The 21,133-nt window shown below is 43.3% G+C and overlaps 1 protein-coding gene across 1 annotated transcript in view; it reads right to left on the reverse strand.

The window, feature by feature from the left end:
• Positions 1-21,133, reverse strand: part of LASP1 (LIM and SH3 protein 1) — a 55,991-nt gene that overhangs the window by 15,151 nt on the left and 19,707 nt on the right. The window contains exon 3 of the mRNA XM_073683465.1: positions 3,734-3,818. Within this exon, the coding sequence (XP_073539566.1) occupies positions 3,734-3,818 (85 nt within the window). The remainder of the gene's footprint in view (positions 1-3,733; positions 3,819-21,133) is intronic.

A 21,133-nucleotide genomic window follows, 5' to 3' on the forward strand; every position in this document is an offset into this window, starting at 1 on the left:
ACCCCCACCAATATTTACCCTTCGTTTTTCACTGAATTTGCTTAGATAATCAATAGGTGACTGTACTCTTATGACGCATGGATTCTGTCCATTTGGCCATCTATGTAATTGGAAAACTTGTGGAAAAGGTAATATGGCCTCACCCCTCCCCCACTATAAAAACAGAACAATAGATCACTCAGACAGAGGACGTATAAGATTATAGGAAAAGTCAAATTATTTCCATTTATATAGTAACATGGGGTGGATGAAATGCTGCTCTGTTTCCTTGGACACTGCAACCATGACAACAGGAAAAGCATTTAACCCCTGTAAGGCTGGATGCTTTCAGCCTTCATTTCCAAAGTCTTTTGAATACTACAATTTCACACTTTTTAGGGAGACACTTTGGCTCCTTGTAGTGACATGAAGGATGACCCGTAACGTCTTGTAATGTGTTGCTATGACTGCGCTGTATGGAAAGGAATACGGAGGATGCAGAGCTTCTTGCAGACTTCTATAGCAAGCAGCATTAGTCATTTCACTGTTTGCTCAGTGCCAAGCAGGCGGGTGACGTGGACCAAGGTGATGGATCGCAGGAGGGTGACCCCTTCCTGACGTGGCCATTTTTTTTGCTTTCAGGCGGCTGACGTGGACCAAGGTGATGGATCGCAGGAGGGTGACCCCTTCCTGACGTGGCCATTTTTTGGCTTTCAGGCGGGTGACGTGGACCAAGGTGATGGATCGCAGGAGGGTGACCCCTTCCTGACGTGGCCATTTTTTGGCTTTCAGGCGGGTGACGTGGACCAAGGTGATGGATCGCAGGAGGGTGACCCCTTCCTGACATTGCCATTTTTTTGCTTTCGTTTTTTCATAACCATCTTTAGGACCCATCATTTTTTCATTCTAGTGATGTTACTATATGAGGCCTTGTTATATCAAGGACGAGTTGTAGTTTTAAAAGCTAAAAGCCACTATTTAATTCACCATAAAAAAAAAATAAAAAATAGAAATATTTGTAGAATAGAATGGAGGAAAAAAAAAAAAACTTCTGCCGTTGTTGCTCGAATTTTGTTTTTATGGCATTCACTATACGGGAAAAATGACAAATTAACCTTATTCTGTGGGTCAGTGCCATACGGTGATAAAACATTTATATCATTTTATCTATGTTTTTCACCCATCCGTTCCTTTAAATATTGCTATTTTAGTTACAGTTTTAAAGAGGTTTTCTAAAGTTGTACCTGCAGGAGTGCACCGCTTCCAGTCCCCAGGTTCCTGCTTTAATGGGAGCGATCTGGCCAGCTTAAGAGTGGCAATGGCCGGCTGTAAAGCATAAAACCAACTCATGCCGCGTGCTCGTTGCTTAGGTAACCAAGCTTGGACTGCAGGTGCCCGTTACCTAGGTTATGTGCACACGGTCAGGAGCCGCTGCAGGTTTGACGCTGCGTGTTTATGCAACGTGAAACCCGCAGCGGCCAGATGTTACAGCATAGTGGATGGGATCTCTAGAAATCTCATGTCCACTATGAGTGTCTGTACACCAGAGGATCACCCGCGGAAACAGACATGCGGTGCGTCTTTCAGACCCGCAGCATGTCAATTTCTCTTGCGGGTCTGCATGTGGACTTTCCCCATAGATTAAACATCTATAAGGAAAGTCTGTATGTGGAAAAAAATAAATAAATGGCACCGCTCAACTGCATGAGGGCGGAAGCCGCGCGGCTATTCCGCAGCGTCTGGGACGCAGACTGGAGAAGAATTTTAATAACAGGTAAATCACAAAGTTGCTTGTTTTTGCAAGTACTTTCCAGTTTTACCCAAATATTAACTTGAGACAACTCCTTTAAGAAAAGCACACCCCTGTCAAGTTTAAACTTGGGGACTACACTTGGGGACTACACTTTTACATAGCAGATATTGGGCCATATAATACACTTGGGTGTCTTAAAAAAAAAAAATAACACAAGGAGAAATAAACTACTACTGGGTGAGGTGATCAGATACCAATTTTGCCACTTTATCTGATTAAAAATACTCTTCTGAAAGGGAGTGGAGGTAAGAGGCCCCTCTGCGGTAAGCTCATTGTCAAGGGACTCTTCTAAAGCCCCCGTCTCACATAGCGAGATCGCTACTGAGTCAAGGTTTTGGTGATGCAACAGCGACCTCACCAGCGATGTCGCTATGTGTGACACTAAGCAGCGATCAGGCCCCTGCTGTGAGGTCGCTGATCGCTGCAAAGTGTCCTGGACCATTTTTTGGTCGTTGCTCTCCCGCTGGTCAGCACACATCGCTGTGTGTGACCAGAGGGAGCAGCGATCAGGCTGGTAACTATGGTAAACATCGGGTTACTAGGGGCACACGCGCTCCTAGTAACCCGTTGTTTATCATGGTTACGAGCCTGCTAAAGTGAGCGGTAACCTCCCGCTCACTGTAGCAGAGTGGTAACCATGATAAACAACGGGTTACTAGGAGCGCGTGTGCACCTAGTAACCCGATGTTTACCATAGTTACCAGCCTGCTCCTGCTTCAGCAGGCTCGTAACCAGGAGCAGGACATCGTGGAAAGATTCTTTCCACGATGTCGCTGCTCCCCTGATCGTTGGTGAGCCTGCCTGTTTGACAGCTCACCAGCGACCACATAGCGACGCAGCAACGATCCCTGACAGGTCATATCGTTGTCGGGATCGTTGCAGCGTCGCTAAGTGTGACGGGGCCTTGACATACAGGGGATTTGTCCAAAGTGAACAAGCATTACTGATTGTCTGCACTTTTAATTTCAGTTACATGTGATTAAAGGGAGTCTGTCACCCCAAATTTACACTTCAAACTAACCACATTGCCTTGTAGGAGATGGAGCAACAATAAAAATAGTTTGTTTTTAAATTTGTTCCTCCTTTGCCCCCAAAAACAACTTTCTAGTAATATGCAAACAATGGTGCTCAGGACACCCTTGGTGTGGCTTAATGCCTTAGTGCACCCACTTAATGTATTTAGATTACTGCCACTCCTATGTTGATTGGCAGCACAGAAGGAATAAACTACCATTATGTGATCACTGTTCCTTTGCAGGAGGGAGCACTCAAGTCACTCTCTCTTCACTTCTGACATTGCTTGTCTTACCTGGTATCATACAGGACAGGAGAGAGCACAGAAATCATTCTCTCCTCGCTGATGACATTGCTTAGGTACAGCCATGTAGCAATGTCAGCTGCAAGGACAGTGAGGACAGAGGGATTTGTGTGCCCTATCCTGTGAAGTAATAGCAGAGGAGACAAGCAACGTCAGAAGCGAGGACAGAGTGATTTGTGTGCTCTCTCTTGCACAAGGACAGTGACCACACAAGGGAGGTTAATCTTTAGACAGCACTGGCTTTAGGCAAGCCTGAGCTGTCAACATAGGAGGAGAGGCAGTAGTCTAAAAAAGTGGGAGGAATGGTGCATGAAAACATTTAGCCACACTAAGGGTGCACTGAGCACCTTCATTTGGATATTACAATAAAGTTGTCTTTTTTGAGGGGAGAGGGGGCGCAACAGATTTAAAAACATTGTTGCTCTATCTCCTACAAGGCTAAATGGTAGTTAGTTTTAAGTGTCAATTTGGGGTGACATACTCCCTTTAATCACATGTAATTGAAATTAAAAGTGGTCAAATGTATTGGCATATTCTATGATGTGACCCAGCAGGCATTCAGGCAAGTGCAGAGTCATCACACAATAGACATGTACAAACATGATATATGGGAGACTTTATACCTGGCTCTGCAGCTCACTCTGCTGCTTCAAGCGGAGGTTTTCTGGAGTGTCAGCCACCATAGTGAAGGACTGCTTGGGGTAATGCCTGGAATAAAAAGAGGACAACAACTTGGTTATTTAAAAAACATGAATATTATTCTCTGGAGACAATGGATAACCACTCTAATATGTACCTAAAGTGTTAAACTGCCCACTACAAATTACAGGTCATTTACACCGTGCTCACAAAAGTAAGATACTTGTACATAATGACATGACAAACTCACTTAAAGAGAGCGAACAAGGAAGTTCAGATCAGGCACTGGAAATGGAACAATTTAGTCACAGTAGTGCCAGTCACATGCTAGATGATCCTCCGTGGAAGAATCAGTGTGATCAGTTTACAAGCAGGGAGCCAGCCACTACTAGAGGGAGCATAGGAGCCTACTGCATACAGGCGATACAATGAACACATTAAAGGGAACCTGTAACTTGATTAATGCAGCCCAACACAAGAACAGCATGTATCAGAGCCTGGCTGCATGATTGCTACCAGGTATGCTTTTCTCCGAAACCCTCAGTGCTTCACACAACACTGTTCTCCCAGCACATACCTCTTCCTATGTACACATAGGGGAGACTGGTCAGTCACCTGCTGCGGTATGGGGGAAAGTTGGCAAGGGTCTGTGCCAGACCAGTCCCATTTCTGCCTATGGTCTCCAGAAACTCTAGAACTTTTCAGTGTTGGCTGCAGTTATGTAGCCAGTCTCCGATTCTTGCTGCCAATGGTTTGGGCAGCATGAATCAAGTGACTAGTTCCCTTTCATAACTTCATATACAGTAAGCTCCTTCTAGAGGAGACAGAAGGTAGCCAGAGAGTTACCTTTCAAATCAATGTCTTTTATACACAGAATTTTTAGCCAAGAACCACAAAAATAAAAGAAAAAAGAAAATTATATATAATTTCAACAAACGTGTGCTGATATTTTGGTGTGTGTGTGTGTGTGTGTGTGTGTGTGTGTGTGTGTGTGTGTGTGTGTGTGTGTGTGTGTGTGTGTATATATATATATATATATACACATACATACACACACAGTACAGACCAAAAGTTTGGACACACCTTCTCATTTAAAGATTTTTCTATATTTTCATGACTTTGAAAATTGTACATTCACGCTGAAAGCATCAAAACTATGAATTAACACATGGAATTATATACTTAACAAAAAAGTGTGAAACAACTGAAAATATGTCTTATATTCTAGGTTCTACAAAGTAGCCACCTTTTGCTTTGATGACTGCTTTGCACACTCTTGGCATTCTCTTGATGAGCTTCAAGAAGTAGTCACCGGAAATGGTGTTCCAACAATCTTGAAGGAGTTCCCAGAGATGCTTAGCACATGTTGGCCCTTTTGCCTTCACTCTGCGGTCCAGCTCACCCCAAACCATCTCGATTAGGTTCAGGTCTGGTGACTGTGGAGGCCAGGTCATCTAGCGTAGCACCCCATCACTCTCCAGCTTGGTCAAATAGCCCTTACACAGCCTGGAGGTGTGTTTGGGGTTATTGTCCTGTTGAAAAATAAATGATGGTCCAACTAAACGCAAACCAGATGGAATAGCATGCCGCTGCAAGATGCTGTTGTAGCCATGCTGGTTCAGTATGCCTTCAATTTTGAATAAATCCCCAACAGTGTCACCAGCAAAGCACCCCCACACCATCACACCTCCTCCGCCATGCTTCACAGTGGGAACCAGGCATGTAGAGTCCATCCGTTCACCTTTTCTGCGTCGCACAAAGACACGGTGGTTGGAACCAAAGATCTCAAATTTGGACTCATCAGACCAAAGCACAGATTTCCACTGGTCTAATGTCCATTCCTTGTGTTCTGTAGCCCAAACAAGTCTCTTCTGCTTGTTGCCTGTCCTTAGCAGTGGTTTCCTAGCAGCTATTTTACCATGAAGGCCTGCTGCACAAAGTCTCCTCTTAACAGTTGTTGTAGAGATGTGTCTGCTGCTGGTGACTCGGATAAACTTATCCTCAGAAGCAGAGGTGACTCTTGGTCTTCCTTTCCTGGGGCAGTCCTCATGTGAGCCAGTTTCTTTGTAGCGCTTGATGGTTTTTGCAACTGCACTTGGGGACACTTTCAAAGATTTATTGGAGATTTATTCAAAATTGAAGGCATACTGAACCAGCATGGCTACCACAGCATCTTGCAGCGGCATGCTATTCCATCCGGTTTGCGTTTAGTTGGACCATCATTTATTTTTCAACAGGACAACGACCCCAAACACACCTCCAGGCTGTGTAAGGGCTATTTGACCAAGAAGGAGAGTGATGGGGTGCTACGCCAGATGACCTGGCCTCCACAGTCACCAGACCTGAACCCAATCGAGATGGTTTGGGGTGAGCTGGACCCCAGAGTGAAGGCAAAAGGGCTAACAAGTGCTAAGCATCTCTGGGAACTCCTTCAAGATTGTTGGAAGACCATTTTCGGTGACTACCTCTTGATGCTCATCAAGAGAATGCCAAGAGTGTGCAAAGCAGTCATGAAAGCAAAAGGTGGCTACTTTGAAGAACCTAGAATATAAGACATATTTTCAGTTGTTTCACACTTTTTTGTTTAGTATATAATTCCACATGTATTAATTCATAGTTTTGATGCCTTCAGTGTGAATGTACAATTTTCAGTCATGAAAATACAGAAAAATCTTTAAATGAGAAGGTGTGTCCAAACTTTTGGTCTGTACTGTGTATATATATATATATTCACATTCAAGAAATTTATTAACCCTTCAGGTGCTTCACAGGAATTTTTGGAATGTGGAAGAAAACTATGAACATTTAACTTTTTTCACAAAAATGTTACTTTAGACCCAATTTTTTTTTATTTTCGCAACGGTAACAGGAAAAACTGGACCCCAAAATTTGTTGTGCAATTTCTCCTGAGCAGGCCGATACCCCAGAGGTGGGGGAAAACCATTGTTTGGGCGCACAGCAGGGCTTGGAAAGGAAGGAGCGCCATTTGATTTTTTGAATGTAAAATTTGCTTGAATAATTAGCGAACGCCATGTCGAGTTTGGGGAGCCCCTGATGTGCCTAAACAGTGAAAACCCCCCACAAGTGACCCCATTTTGGAAACTAGACACCTTAAGGAACTTATCTGTGTGGTGAGCACTTTGAACTCCCAAGTGTTTCACAAAAGTTTATAACGTAGAGCCGTGAAAATAAAAAAAAAACACATTTTTTCCACAAAAATTCTTTTAGCCGAAATTTTTTATTTTCACAAGGGTAAGAGGAGAAAATTGACCCCAAAAATTGTTGTGCAATTTCTCCTGAGTACGACGATAATCCATATGTGGGGAAAAAACACTGTTTGAGCGCACGGCAGGGTTCAGAAGGGAAGGAGCACTGTGTGACTTTTTGACCGCAAAATTGGCTGGAATCGAGTGCGGACGCCATGTCACGTTTGCAGAGCCCCTGATGTTCCTAAACAGTGGAAAACCCCCACAAGTGACCCCATTTTGGAAACTACACCCCTCAAGAATTTGATCAAGGGGTATAGTGAACATTTTGAACCCAGAGGTACGACACAGTATTTGATAACATTAGGTCATCATATTGAATATGTTGTCATTAGTCTTGAGCGCAAGTGCTCATTTTTTGAGTTTGTATCGGGTACTCGAGCATCCGCGATCCTCCGTGCATGCCCAAGTGACATGCTCGAGTCGCCGCCCCGCATGTTTCACGGTTGTTAGACACCCCCCAAAAAAAATGCGCGGATTGCTTGTGTATGGCAGGCAATTCCAGCGTGTTTTCTTTGGCTGTATAACAGTTGCGAAACATGCATGTCACTTGGGCACCCGTGATACTCTGTGGATGCCCGAATACCCGAAACGAACTCAAGTAAAGAGCACTTGCGCTCAACACTAGTCGTCATATTGTCAGCATTTTTGTTTTAAATTTTGAAAAAATCCCAACCATAATACTACCTTAACCCCAACACAACCCTAACCCCAACCCTAATCTCAAAGGATCCATTCACTATAATGAGGCAGCAGAGTTACTCTGGACTCTGTCTGGCCTCTGTTTAGCGGTGTCCTTTTTTTCCGAGGTTCACAAAACTGGTTGACGGCACTTTTATGGAGGCCTAATAAGATGGACACCGTGGGATCACAGGCCAGGAGGCGTCCACGGTGCCTCCATCTGCCTCGTTATAGGGAATCTTCCGCCGGGGGTTCTGTCTGAATCATGTATTTCAGAGATTTACACGAAAACCCCAGTGTAAGCGCTCAGTGCAGAGCGCAGAATAGATGTGAGCCAAGCCATACTGCGATCTTTGGGAGGCAGAATAAACAAATCAGCAGCAGGTGAAGAATTGGTTTTATTTATTTTTTACGCCATTCCTCGTGCGGTGTAAGTGATTAGACAACTTTATTCTTCGGGTCAGTGTGATTACAGCAATATCAGATTTGTATCAGGTCTTTATGTTTGGCTGCGGTCACACACTAAAAAACACTTTTTTTGAAAATACTAGTTTTTGCATCGCCATATTTTCAGAGCTATAATTTTTCCATATTTTGGCCGATAGTAATGGAAGGGCTTGTTTTTTGCGGGACAATTTGACGTTTTTATTGGTACCATTTTCGGGCATGTGACATTTTTTGATCGCTTTCTATTCAGATTTTTGGGAGGCAGAATAAACAAAAACCAACAATTCAAGAATTGGTTTCTTGTTTTTTTTTTTTATGTCGTTCTGCGTGTGGTAAAATTGATAAGGCAGCTTTATTCTTCGGATCAGTACAATTACAGCAATACTACATTCATATCTTTATGTTTTGGTGCTCTTACACAAAAAATATTTTATAGAAAAAAAAAATGTTTTTGCATTGCTTTATTGTGAGAGCAATACGTTTTTTATTTTTTGGCTGATAGAGCTGTGTGACTGCTTGTTTTTTTGTGGGCAAGATTACGTTTTCAGCGGTATAATTTTTATATACATTCGTCCTTTTGATCGCGTTTTATTCCACTTTTTGTTCAGCGATATGATAAAGCACCGTGTTTTTTTGTTTGTTTGTTTTTTACGGTGTTCACTAAAGGGGTTAACTAGTGAGTCAGTTTTATAGGTCAGGTCATTCTGGACGTGGCGTAACCAAATGTGTACTTTTATTGTTTATTTTATTTTTCATAGTCCCACTATGGGACTTGCAGTTTCAGCGGGTTGATCGGAGTTATAAGGTATAACAGTGCAGGATCACTGCTATATCTTGTAAACTGTCAGCCCTGCAGACAAGTTACTTTGATCATGCATTGCGCATGATCAAGCTAACTTGCTGGGGCATGGTGACACGGATGTCGTCATGACGACATTGGGTCACCATGGCAATGATCGGGAACCTGCGCTGACAGTGCAGGGTCTCCGATCCAAAAGCAGAGGGGCATCTGTCCCCTTGCTCACTCGCTAAATGCTGTGATTTAGGGGGTTTAACTGCTGGGAGTGGTGCGGGCACTGCTTCTGGCACTGAGTGCCAGGTGTCAGCTGTCAGAATCAGCTAACACCCGGCAGCGATAGCGCCCACACAGCCTGTGTGCAGCCACAATCGCCATGTTGTAATAATACGTACCTGGTCCATAAGGCCTACGGCACAGGGACGTATTATTACGTACAATGTCAAAATGGGGTTGTCCAGTCCAAACCGATAAGTCTGCAGTCACTCTGTGTGACTGCAGACTTATGAATCCCCCCACCAGTGCACACACTGTGCGCTGCAGGAATTCGCCGGTTTCAGACCCGGGACCGGAATTTCTGGACTGTTGGCAATCCTGATTTGGACTCAGATTCAAGACTAGCATTAAAGGATTACATTAGGATAGGGGTGCTCAACTTTTCTGTTCCAAGGGCCACGTTGTCAGGATGAACCTGTGCCAAGGGCCACAATGAAACTTACGGGTTTAACCAACTAAAAGATTTATGGCATATTGAAAGTATATGAGATACAGTGCTGGCCAAAAGTATTGGCACCCCTGCAATTCTGTCAGATAATACTCAGTTTCTTCCTGAAAATGACTGCAATCACAAATTCTTTGGTATTATGATCTTCATTTAATTTGCTTGCAAGGAAAAAACACAAAAGAGAATGAAACAAAAATCAAATCATTGATCATTTCACACAAAACTCCAAAAAAGGGCCGGACAAAAGTATAAGCACCCTCAGCCTAATACTTGGTTGCACAACCTTTAGCCAAAATAACTGCGAACAACCGCTTCCGGTAACCATCAATGAGTTTCTTACAATGCTCTGCTGGGATTGTAGACCATTCTTCTTTGGCAAACTGCTCCAGGTCCCTGATATTTGAAGGGTGCGTTCTCCAAACTGCCATTTTGAGATCTCTCCACAGGTGTTCTATGGGATTCAGGTCTGGACTCATTGCTGGCCACCTTAGAAGTCTCCAGTGCTTTCTCTCAAACCATTTTATAGTGCTTTTGGAAGTGTGTTTTGGGTCATTGTCCTGCTGGAAGACCCATGACCTCTGAGGGAGACCCAGTTTTCTCACACTGGGCCCTATATTACGCTGCAAAATTTGTTGGTAGTCTTCAGACTTCATAATGCCATGCACACGGTCAAGCAGTCCAGTGCCAGAGGCAGCAAAGCAATCCCAAACATCAGGGAACCTCCGCCATGTTTGACTGTAGGGACCGTGTTCTTTTCTTTGAATGCCTCTTTTTTTTTCCTGTACACTCTATGTTGATGCTTTTTCCCAAAAAGCTCTACTTTTGTCTCATCTGACCAGAGAACATTCTTCCAAAACGTTTTAGGCTTTCTCAGGTAAGTTTTGGCAAACTCCAGCCTGGCTTTTTTATGTCTTGGGGTAAGAAGTGGGGTCTTCCTGGGTATCCTACCATACAGTCCCTTTTCATTCAGACGCCGACGGATAGTACGGGTTGACACTGTTGTACCCTCGGACTGCAGGGCAGCTTGAACTTGTTTGGATGTTAGTCGAGGTTCTTTATCCACCATCCGCACAATCTTGCGTTGAAATCTCTCGTCAATTTTTCTTTTCCGTCCACATCTAGGGAGGTTAGCCACAGTGCCATGGGCTTTAAACTTCTTGATGACACTGCGCACGGAAGACACAGGAACATTCAGGTCTTTGGAGATGGACTTGTAGCCTTGAGATTGCTCATGCTTCCTCACAATTTGATTTCTCAAGTCCTCAGACAGTTCTTTGGTCTTCTTTCTTTTCTCCATGCTCAATGTGGTACACACAAGGACACAGGGCAGAGGTTGAGTCAACTTTAATCCATGTTAACTGGCTGCAAGTGTGATTTAGTTATTGCCAACACCTGTTAGGTGCCACAGGTAAGTTACAGGTGCTGTTAATTACACGAATTAGAGAAGCATCACATGATTTTTCAAAGGGTGCCAATACTTTTGTCCACCCCCTTTTTTAGGTTTGGTGTGGAATTATATCCAATTTGGCTTTAGGACAATTCTTTTTGTGTTTTTTTCATTGAAGATAAATTAAATGAAGAGAATAATACCAAAGAATTTGTGATTGCAATCATTTTCAGGAAGAAACTGAGCATTATCTGACAAAATTGCAGGGGTGCCAATACTTTTGGCCAGCACTGTAAATGTCTGATTGATGCCACTTCAACTTGCAGGACTCCCACTTTTATAGTGAATAGGGGTCACACTCCAGAAACTAAGATCATGCAACTCCATACATAGTATTTTATGTAAGTACGATACTACGAAGATAGCAGCACTCATGCACAGACACCACCTTTCAGGAGTGCCACATGAGGGGGGGTCAGACGACCTGTTTCTACTTTTGGATGGGGATCCCAGATATAGCCACACAATGCACCATCAGTATTTCCTAGAGTTGAGCAGAAAGATATGCAGGACCTTTATCCAGTATTATTTTGCTGCCAGACTAGAGAACTGAAAGCCTCCTACTAGCTGCGGCATCTCCGGACCCTAGAGGCCACGGGTATTAGGGGGTATGAAGTGCTCTGGTACGACTTTCGACATGGCAGCTGGACCATGCTCCTGCAAATCTTTTTGCACAACTTTATTATTTCCTCATCTGCTTCTGTGCTACTCATCACAGGCTGTGCATCCCTGGACTAGGAGATTACTTACATAGCGATCTCCTAATATATTAGTGAAGGAGATGCATTCTTCAGAAAGAGAAGCAATCCAATAATAATCTGTAATGCTCCAGGGTATGTATATCCAATCTTTTATTAGGCACTTGAGTCTTGTAAATCATCAGTAGACAATATTGTGTGATGGCCAACAAACATGCGACTGCCCTCCATATCTCAGTAATTAGACACCTATAACAGGCCACTGCCAAGTGTTTCATTACTTCTTGTCTCTTCTAGCCACCATGTAACGTAATACCAGACTGTGGTATCTACACAGCCGTCTGTATCACTGTCAGTGTGCAGTTCATTTGATACAAGGGCTGGCAATATCTCTGCTTAATACAGCTGGATAACAGAAATTAGACCTGTATGTGGTTTTGTTCTTTTTAGGGCCTGCAGCAAAAATACTGAACCTTTATGACCACATAGAGGAAAGGAGGGAGGGAACACTTGCAGAAAAGATCTCCAGCTGGTTGAACTAGAGGGGTCTAAATTTCATAATTTCCTTTATGATGTTAAAAGGTGCTTGACAAGATTTAACCCCTCAGGGTACATGCACACGACAGATTTTCCACAAAATCTGCGTAAGGTTATTTTACAAGTCACGTGTCCCACGCATTTTGTCACAAAAAACTGAAGCATTTTAGAGTGTCTGCAAAGTGAATAAGACTTCTGAAATCTCATGCACACATTGCTTGTTTTTCCTTGCAGATTTGAAGCAGTTAGAAATCTGCAGAATGTCAATTCTTTCAGCCTTTTTGCAACGTTTTTCAGCTATTCTATTGAATGTTAGAAAACAAAAAAAAGCACCAAAAACACGCACTTTTTTGTGCAGTGTTTCTCCTGCCAAGAGACATTTTTTATGCAGAGATGTCTGCAGCAAATAATCACCGTGTGCACATATCCTGACGTGCAGATTTTGCTTCAGATTTGTTGCAGATTTCATCGTATTCCTTACAAAGTTTGAAAGAAGAGACATGCTGCCGCCATAGGTCAATTTAGGAAAATTTCTGTAAGTGGTTTTTAAAATCTCATTTACTATAGTAATATATTACACTGCAGAATATTCACATGCAAACATGAGTGGAAAATCTTGACTACGTGCATTCACCCTACTAAGGCCATGTTCCCATGTAGTGTAACGACTGCATCTTTTTTGTACAGAAAATCAGCTGCACTTAATTGTCCAAGCAAAGTGGATGCAATTTCTTGAAAACTGCCCACTGTGCATCTAAAGACACTGTTGAACTGTGTCGCCTATGAAGAGAATAAAAACTATGGGAAGCCTAAAAAAAAAAAAAAATAAAAAAGTTGCGTTTTTAAGCACAGAACCAAGTTTTTCTGTACTAAAAAGGCTTTGATATTGCTACTTCAAGTCTACCATAAAAAAAGCATAAACAAAAGGGAGACAAAAAAAAAAATAATCAGGAAAAAATGCAATAATCAGAAGATTTTTATTGTGCACTAGCTGTACCTGGCCACGCAGTTGCTGTGGCTCAGTCTGGTTAAATGGAAAAGAAAGAAAAGCGAAAGTGCACGTTTCTAAAATATTTAATTTCACAATGCTTGATAGTTGTCCCCATCAGGCAGGCATGGTGGCAGCCTGTACCCTGTGACCCCTGCAGGCCTGTACTCTGCACAGGTCACTAAAGAGGTCGGTACTTGCTGTCACGTGTCACAATGGAGCCGGTCATGTCAGGGATTGCTAGTTATGCAATTCCCTAGTACAGAGGGAATGTGACAGGAGGGGGCGCAGAGATGAAGGCAGGCGGCAGAGGAGAGGGTGATCTGCTTGACATGTCCCGGGTCGGTATGGGTCAGATCACAGCGCTGCGCTCGCTGGTGGCGCACTGGGATTTGCAGTTGCTCGCTATCCGCCCACTGCTGCGAGGCTCGGGCCCAGAGCAGGGGCGGCGGCGCCTCAGGCGGTGGTGGTGATGAGCAGCAGCGTCTTTCGGCCTCGAACAGACGGTCTCGTCATTCCCCTTCCCTCTAACCCCCACAGGGGACACGAAAGGAGCAGAGCACAGGCAGCGGCTGGGGTGAATGAAGGAGAGGGAGAAGGGTTTATGAATGAGATGTCACTAAGGGGAATGCTGGGCGGCCGAGGAGAGTCAGCCTGGGACTGAGCTCGTAACACCCCCCTGTCGCTGTTGCTTTTATGTCCAACAGCTGGTATATAAAAACACGTGTGTATTCGGGTGCAGCGTTGTGTCAAAATTTCGAAGCAATCAGTGAAGAATTTTCGGAGATTCAAGATTTTGAATAAACATTTACATTTTTATTTATATAGATTATGGTGTGGACACCTGCAGAAAAAGAAGCATTAACGCCACATGTGAACACTGCCTAATACATTGTCACAGTGAAACTACTGTGCGAACCCCTTCAACACACGCTGTCAACTTCCTGGACCCCTGAGAAAAGGAGGCATTGGTAGTCAAGAGTGAATCTGGGCGATAAATCATCTAATTTACATCAGTTCACAGCTAAATTCTCATAGGGTTACAGAAGCAGCATTAGGAACAGCGACACATACAGATCTCAGTGGGTGGCTGGAAAAGTAGCCACACTGACTATTTGTATCCTGTCCACAGGGTGACAGGATGCGATTGGGCCTACGCATAGGTGACCACTCGAATCACACGGGGCGTTCCATCTCTGACCACAGTCACATCCTCTCCAACCCTTATGTCTATTTATAGGCAGCTGCATAGCTGATGCTTAGTCAGTACAGGGCGTCATAACCCGCAGCAGAAAGATACACATCCTGTCATAGAAATGGGGCAGTGGAGATTGCAGCAGAGTCTGAAGTGCAGAGCAGGCCTAGAGGTCCATCAGAGAAGATAAAATGCAGAAATAGATAAGGAATGATGAGGAGTGGGGAGGAAAGTACGGAGAACAAGCACAGCAGCCATAACTGAGGCAATGCATCTGAATAGTTATAACTAGGTATCGTGCACCTATATGAGCTGATGGCAGAGAGAAATAGATCTTATTCAACTGCACAGTAGATGAAGATGACAAGGCTTGTAAGTTTAGTGCTCTATCAAATCATCCCAGAATTTGGCATCAGCAGGCAATTTTCTATTCTGGAACATGAATGCTACCACAGAAATTATAAGATAGAGGCCAACCCTAAAAGCGGCCATACACATTCCATAGGAGTAGGTTGATGGCTCAGCATCCATTACCTGGTGAAGGATTGTTCCGCTAATGCAACTATACTTTTTAGCTGACACTAGTCACACATTTCAGACGAGCAATGATTTTATACAGACTACGTCTTTCCAGACTATGGAGAACAACAATTGGTTGCAAAAGGTTCAGCTCCTGCCTGAGCGCGAACACTGAGTGGAGTACACATTCATAAACTATCTATTGAACCCGTACTCCGCTTCAAGCACACATTCAGGTCGGAGCAGCGCACTTCAGTCTCCTGAGCCGCACATTTCTTAGTGGTCTGGGGGGGGGGGGGTGTCTCAGATCCTGAACATAGAAGTGAGAAGCCAGCTCACCGTAAGAGCCTATTTCTCTCCAGAGCTTGGAGCAGCATCACTGCCAGGGACGGAAACAGCCATAATATTGTAAGAAAGGACCTGCTAAGATATAAAATCTCCATCTTTATTGGTAAATTTATAAAAACATTTTTACATCCCCTGTCCATAAGCAGAAACGTTCACTGATGGAGAGTGTTTGGATGTAAAGATGTTTTTATAACTTTACCAATAAAGATGAAGATTTTATATCTGTTGAGCTGGATACTTCCCTTGAATACTGTCTTAGGATCTGGAATCTCACCGATCGGAAGGAAATTAAAAGGTCTGAAAATGTTCAGTTGTCAACTTTACTTACTCTTTAATCAGATGCTTATAGGCACCCCTGGGCTTGACAGAAGAAGGGCAAACTATCGCCCTAACACCAAATAGTAGCAAAATCTGGACATAAGTGCTCCCCTTACAGCAATGAAATTTAACGAAGACTTCAGGGCAGTGAGACTTCTAGTGGAAGACGCCAGTCTGTGACCTGGGAGCCCTATGACCTGACATAGAGAGAGTGAAACTTTCAAGTCTCTGGAATTACTGGAATCTGCCCAATCCCCCTCCCGCTCTTGAAATGGTAGGTTGCTGCATTGCCAAAGCACCCGTAAAGAGCAGACACACCCTGATTAGCATAGACGTACGTTAGATATTACCTACTAACTACATTGTATGGGTATGGACCTCAACAATGGCAGGGAGTTGAGCACAATACGAAAATACAACTTATTGCATTGTGAATTAGGACAGAGAAGGTGCACACCCCAGAAGCCCTCAACGCCCAACCTCCCGATCCAGGCCAGTTCTTCTATACCAAGCATTTTTACTTTATATGGATAATATGTATACTGCTTACTTCGAGGTCCACCACCTTTCAGGGGAATAAAGAGACCCTGATGGACGTTCAATGAACCTATAAAAACAGAGGCGGCCATACTCCCTTAAGACCCATTTAGACAAGACAAAAATTGGGGAACGAGTGTTCTAAGCAACGTTCCAGTCTATCTAAACTGGACACTAAACATCAACGAAACAAGCAATAGAATCATTTCTTGGATGCAATATTTTTTTAACCAGGCCTGAATATCATCGTTCTCGGCAGCACATCTTCGTATGTGTGTACGTGTGCTGCCAACAGGAATGATGTTCTATGTATACAAAACGATTGCGCATAGAACGCTTGACTGACTGCGCAAATAGGCCATAACACAACCCAGTGCTAGGCCTGCATATAATCGATCGGTGGTCGTGTAATGGTTACAGACGGCACATTAACTGCGCCATTACACATCAGTGGAGAGGGCCTGATGCATGTGTAGCTATCATAGGGGACAAGATTGGGAATGGGTGCCAAAAGTTAGGGTGTGGCTCCCACCAACCATAAACCTGGCCTTACTGCAATTCCATTCTTTTTTACTACTCCTCCAATTATTGTTTCTCCATCAATTAGCACTAAGGTAAACTACATAAAAAAGGGGAAGGTTACTGGAAATAATGAAGATACAGTTGTGATTAGGGGAGAACATATTTCTCCAGTCTTGTGAGTAATTCCAGTAAAGATCACAGGTCAGTCTCCCTTTAGCTGAACATGACTGATAAAATGGAACAGATGCAACCATACAGCCAGTGCAGAGATTTGAGGTTTAGGAACATGACAATAAAATAACAGCACCAGACGATAATCTCGCTGCATCGGTAACTGCTGCCGGCGCTCATAGTGAATAGTTCTATGTGAAGGGAGGAGGCTGTCGCACCAGCAGGTGACAGTCACACGGTATTTGTAGTGTGTAAACCCAACTGCGAGTAGGTAGCTGCTGGCACTGTACCGTGATCAGCCAAATCCCACAACATGAGGGAGGCTGCAGCAGTTGTCACTAGGTAATAGACACAGGTAGGATTCAATCAAGTGAGCTACTATGACATCATAAGTGTTTCCATGCAGTGACACCACACCGTTTCGGGCATGTAAGCTATTGTGACCTCCAAGTGGGTTTACTGTGAAATCAATAACTCAGAGGTGTACATATCACATGTACAGTCAAGTTTTAGGCTGGAAACCAAGGGCTCCATGTTCTTACACAGCGGCCCTTTGCTGATGGTGTCCACCAGTGCCTGAAACAAAAGATGAACGATTGGTCTCCACAGAAGTCACCAATGATAAAATGCAACTTTTCAGAAACGTTCTGGGATAAATCCAACAAGCACCAAAGAGATCGGCCATCAAAAATCTAACGTCAATGGCCAGCTCAGATCAGACATACATACAAGATACATTGTTTGACAAGAAGCAGCAGCAGCCTGTAGATGGAGGTGCACTGATCATGACAAAGGCTGGTTCTGTGGTCAGAACAATTGTGGAACACTATAGGGGAAGTCTATCGGTTCGTTTCCTTTTTTTTTTTTCTTTTTTTTTTAGTGAGTTATTTAATTTTGTACTATTTAAAGGAGTTTTGAGGGGAAATATAAAATATAGTTTTATAGCTGCAAAATAAAAAGATATACTTGGGGATTTTGAGTGGCGATTCCTGCAGCCAGCTTTTTCTGCCTGTATGTGATGAAGTGTCTCTGTGATCTTACATAGTATGTATTCACTTTATTCTTGATGTTGGATTTCGTACTATTCCTGGTTTCGGCATAGCAGCATTAATATATACATATACAGTACAGACCAAAAGTTTGGACACACCTCATTTAAAAAAAAAAATCCGTATTTTCTTGACTATGAAAATTGTACATTCACACTGAAGGCATCAAAACTATGAATTAACACATGTGGAATTATATACTTTACAAAAAAAGTGTGAAACAACTGAAAATATGTCTTATATTCTAGGTTCTTCAAAGTAGCCACCTTTTGCTTTGATGACTGCTTTGCACACTCTTGGCATTCTCTTGATGAGCTTCAAGAGGTAGTCACCGGAAATGGTCTTCCAACAATCTTGAAGGAGTTCCCAGAGATGCTTAGCACTTGTTGGCCCTTTTGCCTTCACTCTGCGGTCCAGCTCACCCCAAACCATCTCGATTGGGTTCAGGTCTGGTGACTGTGGAGGCCAGGTCATCTGGCGTAGCACCCCATCACTCTCCTTCTTGGTCAAATAGCCCTTACACAGCCTGGAGGTGTGTTTGGGGTCATTGTCCTGTTGAAAAGTAAATGATGGTCCAACTAAACGCAAACAGGATTGAATAGCATGCCGCTGCAAGATGCTGTGGTAGCCATGCTGGTTCAGTATGCCTTCAATTTTGAATAAATCCCCAACAGTGTCACCAGCAAAGCACCCCCACACCTCCTCCTCCATGCTTCACGGTGGGAACCAGGCATGTAGAGTCCATCCGTTCACCTTTTCTGCGTCGCACAAAGACACGGTGGTTGGAACCAAAGATCTCAAATTTGGACTCATCAGACTAAAGCACAGATTTCCACTGGTCTTATGTCCATTGCTTGTGTTCTTTCGCCCAAACAAGTCTCTTCTGCTTGTTGCCTGTCCTTAGCAGTGGTTTCCTAGCAGCTATTTTACCATGAAGGCCTGCTGCACAAAGTCTCCTCTTAACAGTTGTTGAAGAGATGTGTCTGCTGCTAGAACTCTGTGTGGCATTGACCTGGTCTCTAATCTGAGCTGCTGTTAACCTGCGATTTCTGAGGCTGATGACTCGGATAAACTTATCCTCAGAAGCAGAGGTGACTCTTGGTCTTCCTTTCCTGGGGCAGTCCTCATGTGAGCCAGTTTCTTTGTAGCGATTGATGGTTTTTGCAACTGCACTTGGGGACACTTTCGAAGTTTGCCCAATTTTTCGGACTGACAGATCTAAATTTCTTAAAGTAATGATGGCCACTCGTTTTTCTTTACTTAGCTGCTTTTTTCTTGCCATAATACAAATTCAAACAGTCTATTCAGTAGGCCTATCAGCTGTGTATCCACCAGACTTCTGCACAACACAACAGATGGTCCCAACCCCATTTAGAAGGCAAGAAATCACACTTATTAAACCTGACAGGGCACACCTGTGAAGTGAAAACCATTTCCGGTGACTACCTCTTGAAGCTCATCAAGAGAATGCCAAGAGTGTGCAAAGCAGTCATCAAAGCAAAAGGTGGCTACTTTGAAGAACCTAGAATATAAGACATATTTTCAGTTGTTTCACACTTTTTTGTTAAGTATATAATTCCACATGTGTTAATTCATAGTTTTGATGCTTTCAGTGTGAATGTACAATTTTCATAGTCCGGAAAATACAGAAAAATCTTTAAATGAGAAGGTGTGTCCAAACTTTTGGTCTGTACTGTATATCAGGCTATGCATTAAAGATGGCAACACAAATCTGTAATGTGGAAGTATGCATGAGGCCGTTTACCTCGAGATGATATCTATCACTCGTACTTCTGCTAAATTCTAGAAACTCTGGTAAATTCATGAGATCGTGTTTCACAAGACCATCTAGAGCTTACTACAACTGTGTATATGGTGGGATCCCTTATTGCCGTGTTCCCACAAGGAGGACCAATATTTGCAGTATTACCTAATGTCAAATAGTCTTCAGTGCAGGTTGGTTGGGGGGTACATGTATTAATTTGTCACAAGCATGCTCCAGATGTATAACGTTTGTGTGACATTTTCAGCGCAAACCTACACAAGCAAAAGGTGGCAACATTTCCATTTTGTGACATTAGTGTGGTTTTAGCCTTCACTGAGCATGCTCCTTAGGTTCTGCTCATCCGTCCTTCAGACCAGGGCTGTGGAGTTGGTAAGCCAAACCTCTGACTCCAACCCCCTCATACATGGCTCATGTTTAAGCGATAAATTTACTGTAGCACAGATTAATCTCAGCTAAAAGTCTAGACCCTTAGATCAGGAATAGGACAGACATTTATAGGACATTTCATAACTTTCCCAAATTCTTATAGAAAAAATATTCCCCACAAACTGCATTGAACTACTGTACCCAATTTATTATATATTTTAGGAGTTGGAGTCGGTCCATTTTATAAAGACTCCAATTCCACAGCCCTGCTTCAGACAGTCCGTTTGTCAGCTCAGTTTTAGGAATGGACTTACAGAAGAAGCAATCCATTTAATCAGCTATGCTAACAAAAGCAGGAGGACACCCATAATTATTTTAGCGATCCGTTTTGTAGAACGGACAAAATAGACCCCACAATACTCAATGTGCCCCTCTGATTTCCTTTGCCTAGCTGATGCAATGGATCACCCCACCAATTCCGAGAACCAGGTCTCTGAAGAGTGAAGCAATGGTTGATTATTCACACTGCAGCTCCATTCAGTCTTATGAGAGTGCAGAAGACCAGCCGAGAGAAGTAACTGGCTATCTCTGATGGTCCCATTAAAAATCAAAGGAGCGGAGGTGAGCATGACCTCTCACTGCTCCATACACGCTGTTCTTCAGAGCCAAAATCTCATTATTGGTGGGGATCCCTGCACTCAGACGAACAGTGTTAGGGACGCTATCCCATATCCAATGGATAGGGCATTACTTTCACACTTGAGAATACCCCTTTAATTGCATGTATTTTGAGCTAAACATTATTTTTGCAACTTGGTTTCATTAAAAATACTGCATTATTTATCTTTCCCTACACTTAACTTTCATGTGGTCTGTGGTCATGAATCAGTGGAGAGCAGCTCGAAAGAGACTAAAAAGTTACAAACTCTCCCATTGGCCCATCATTATGCGCTCACTGACTGATTCTCAGTTATCCCATTCTACGGTCC

Source organism: Phyllobates terribilis, unplaced genomic scaffold (genome assembly GCF_046119375.1).
Source record: "Phyllobates terribilis strain yellow unplaced genomic scaffold, ASM4611937v1 Scaffold_5__5_contigs__length_657084704, whole genome shotgun sequence".
Taxonomy (NCBI): Eukaryota; Metazoa; Chordata; class Amphibia; order Anura; family Dendrobatidae; genus Phyllobates; species Phyllobates terribilis.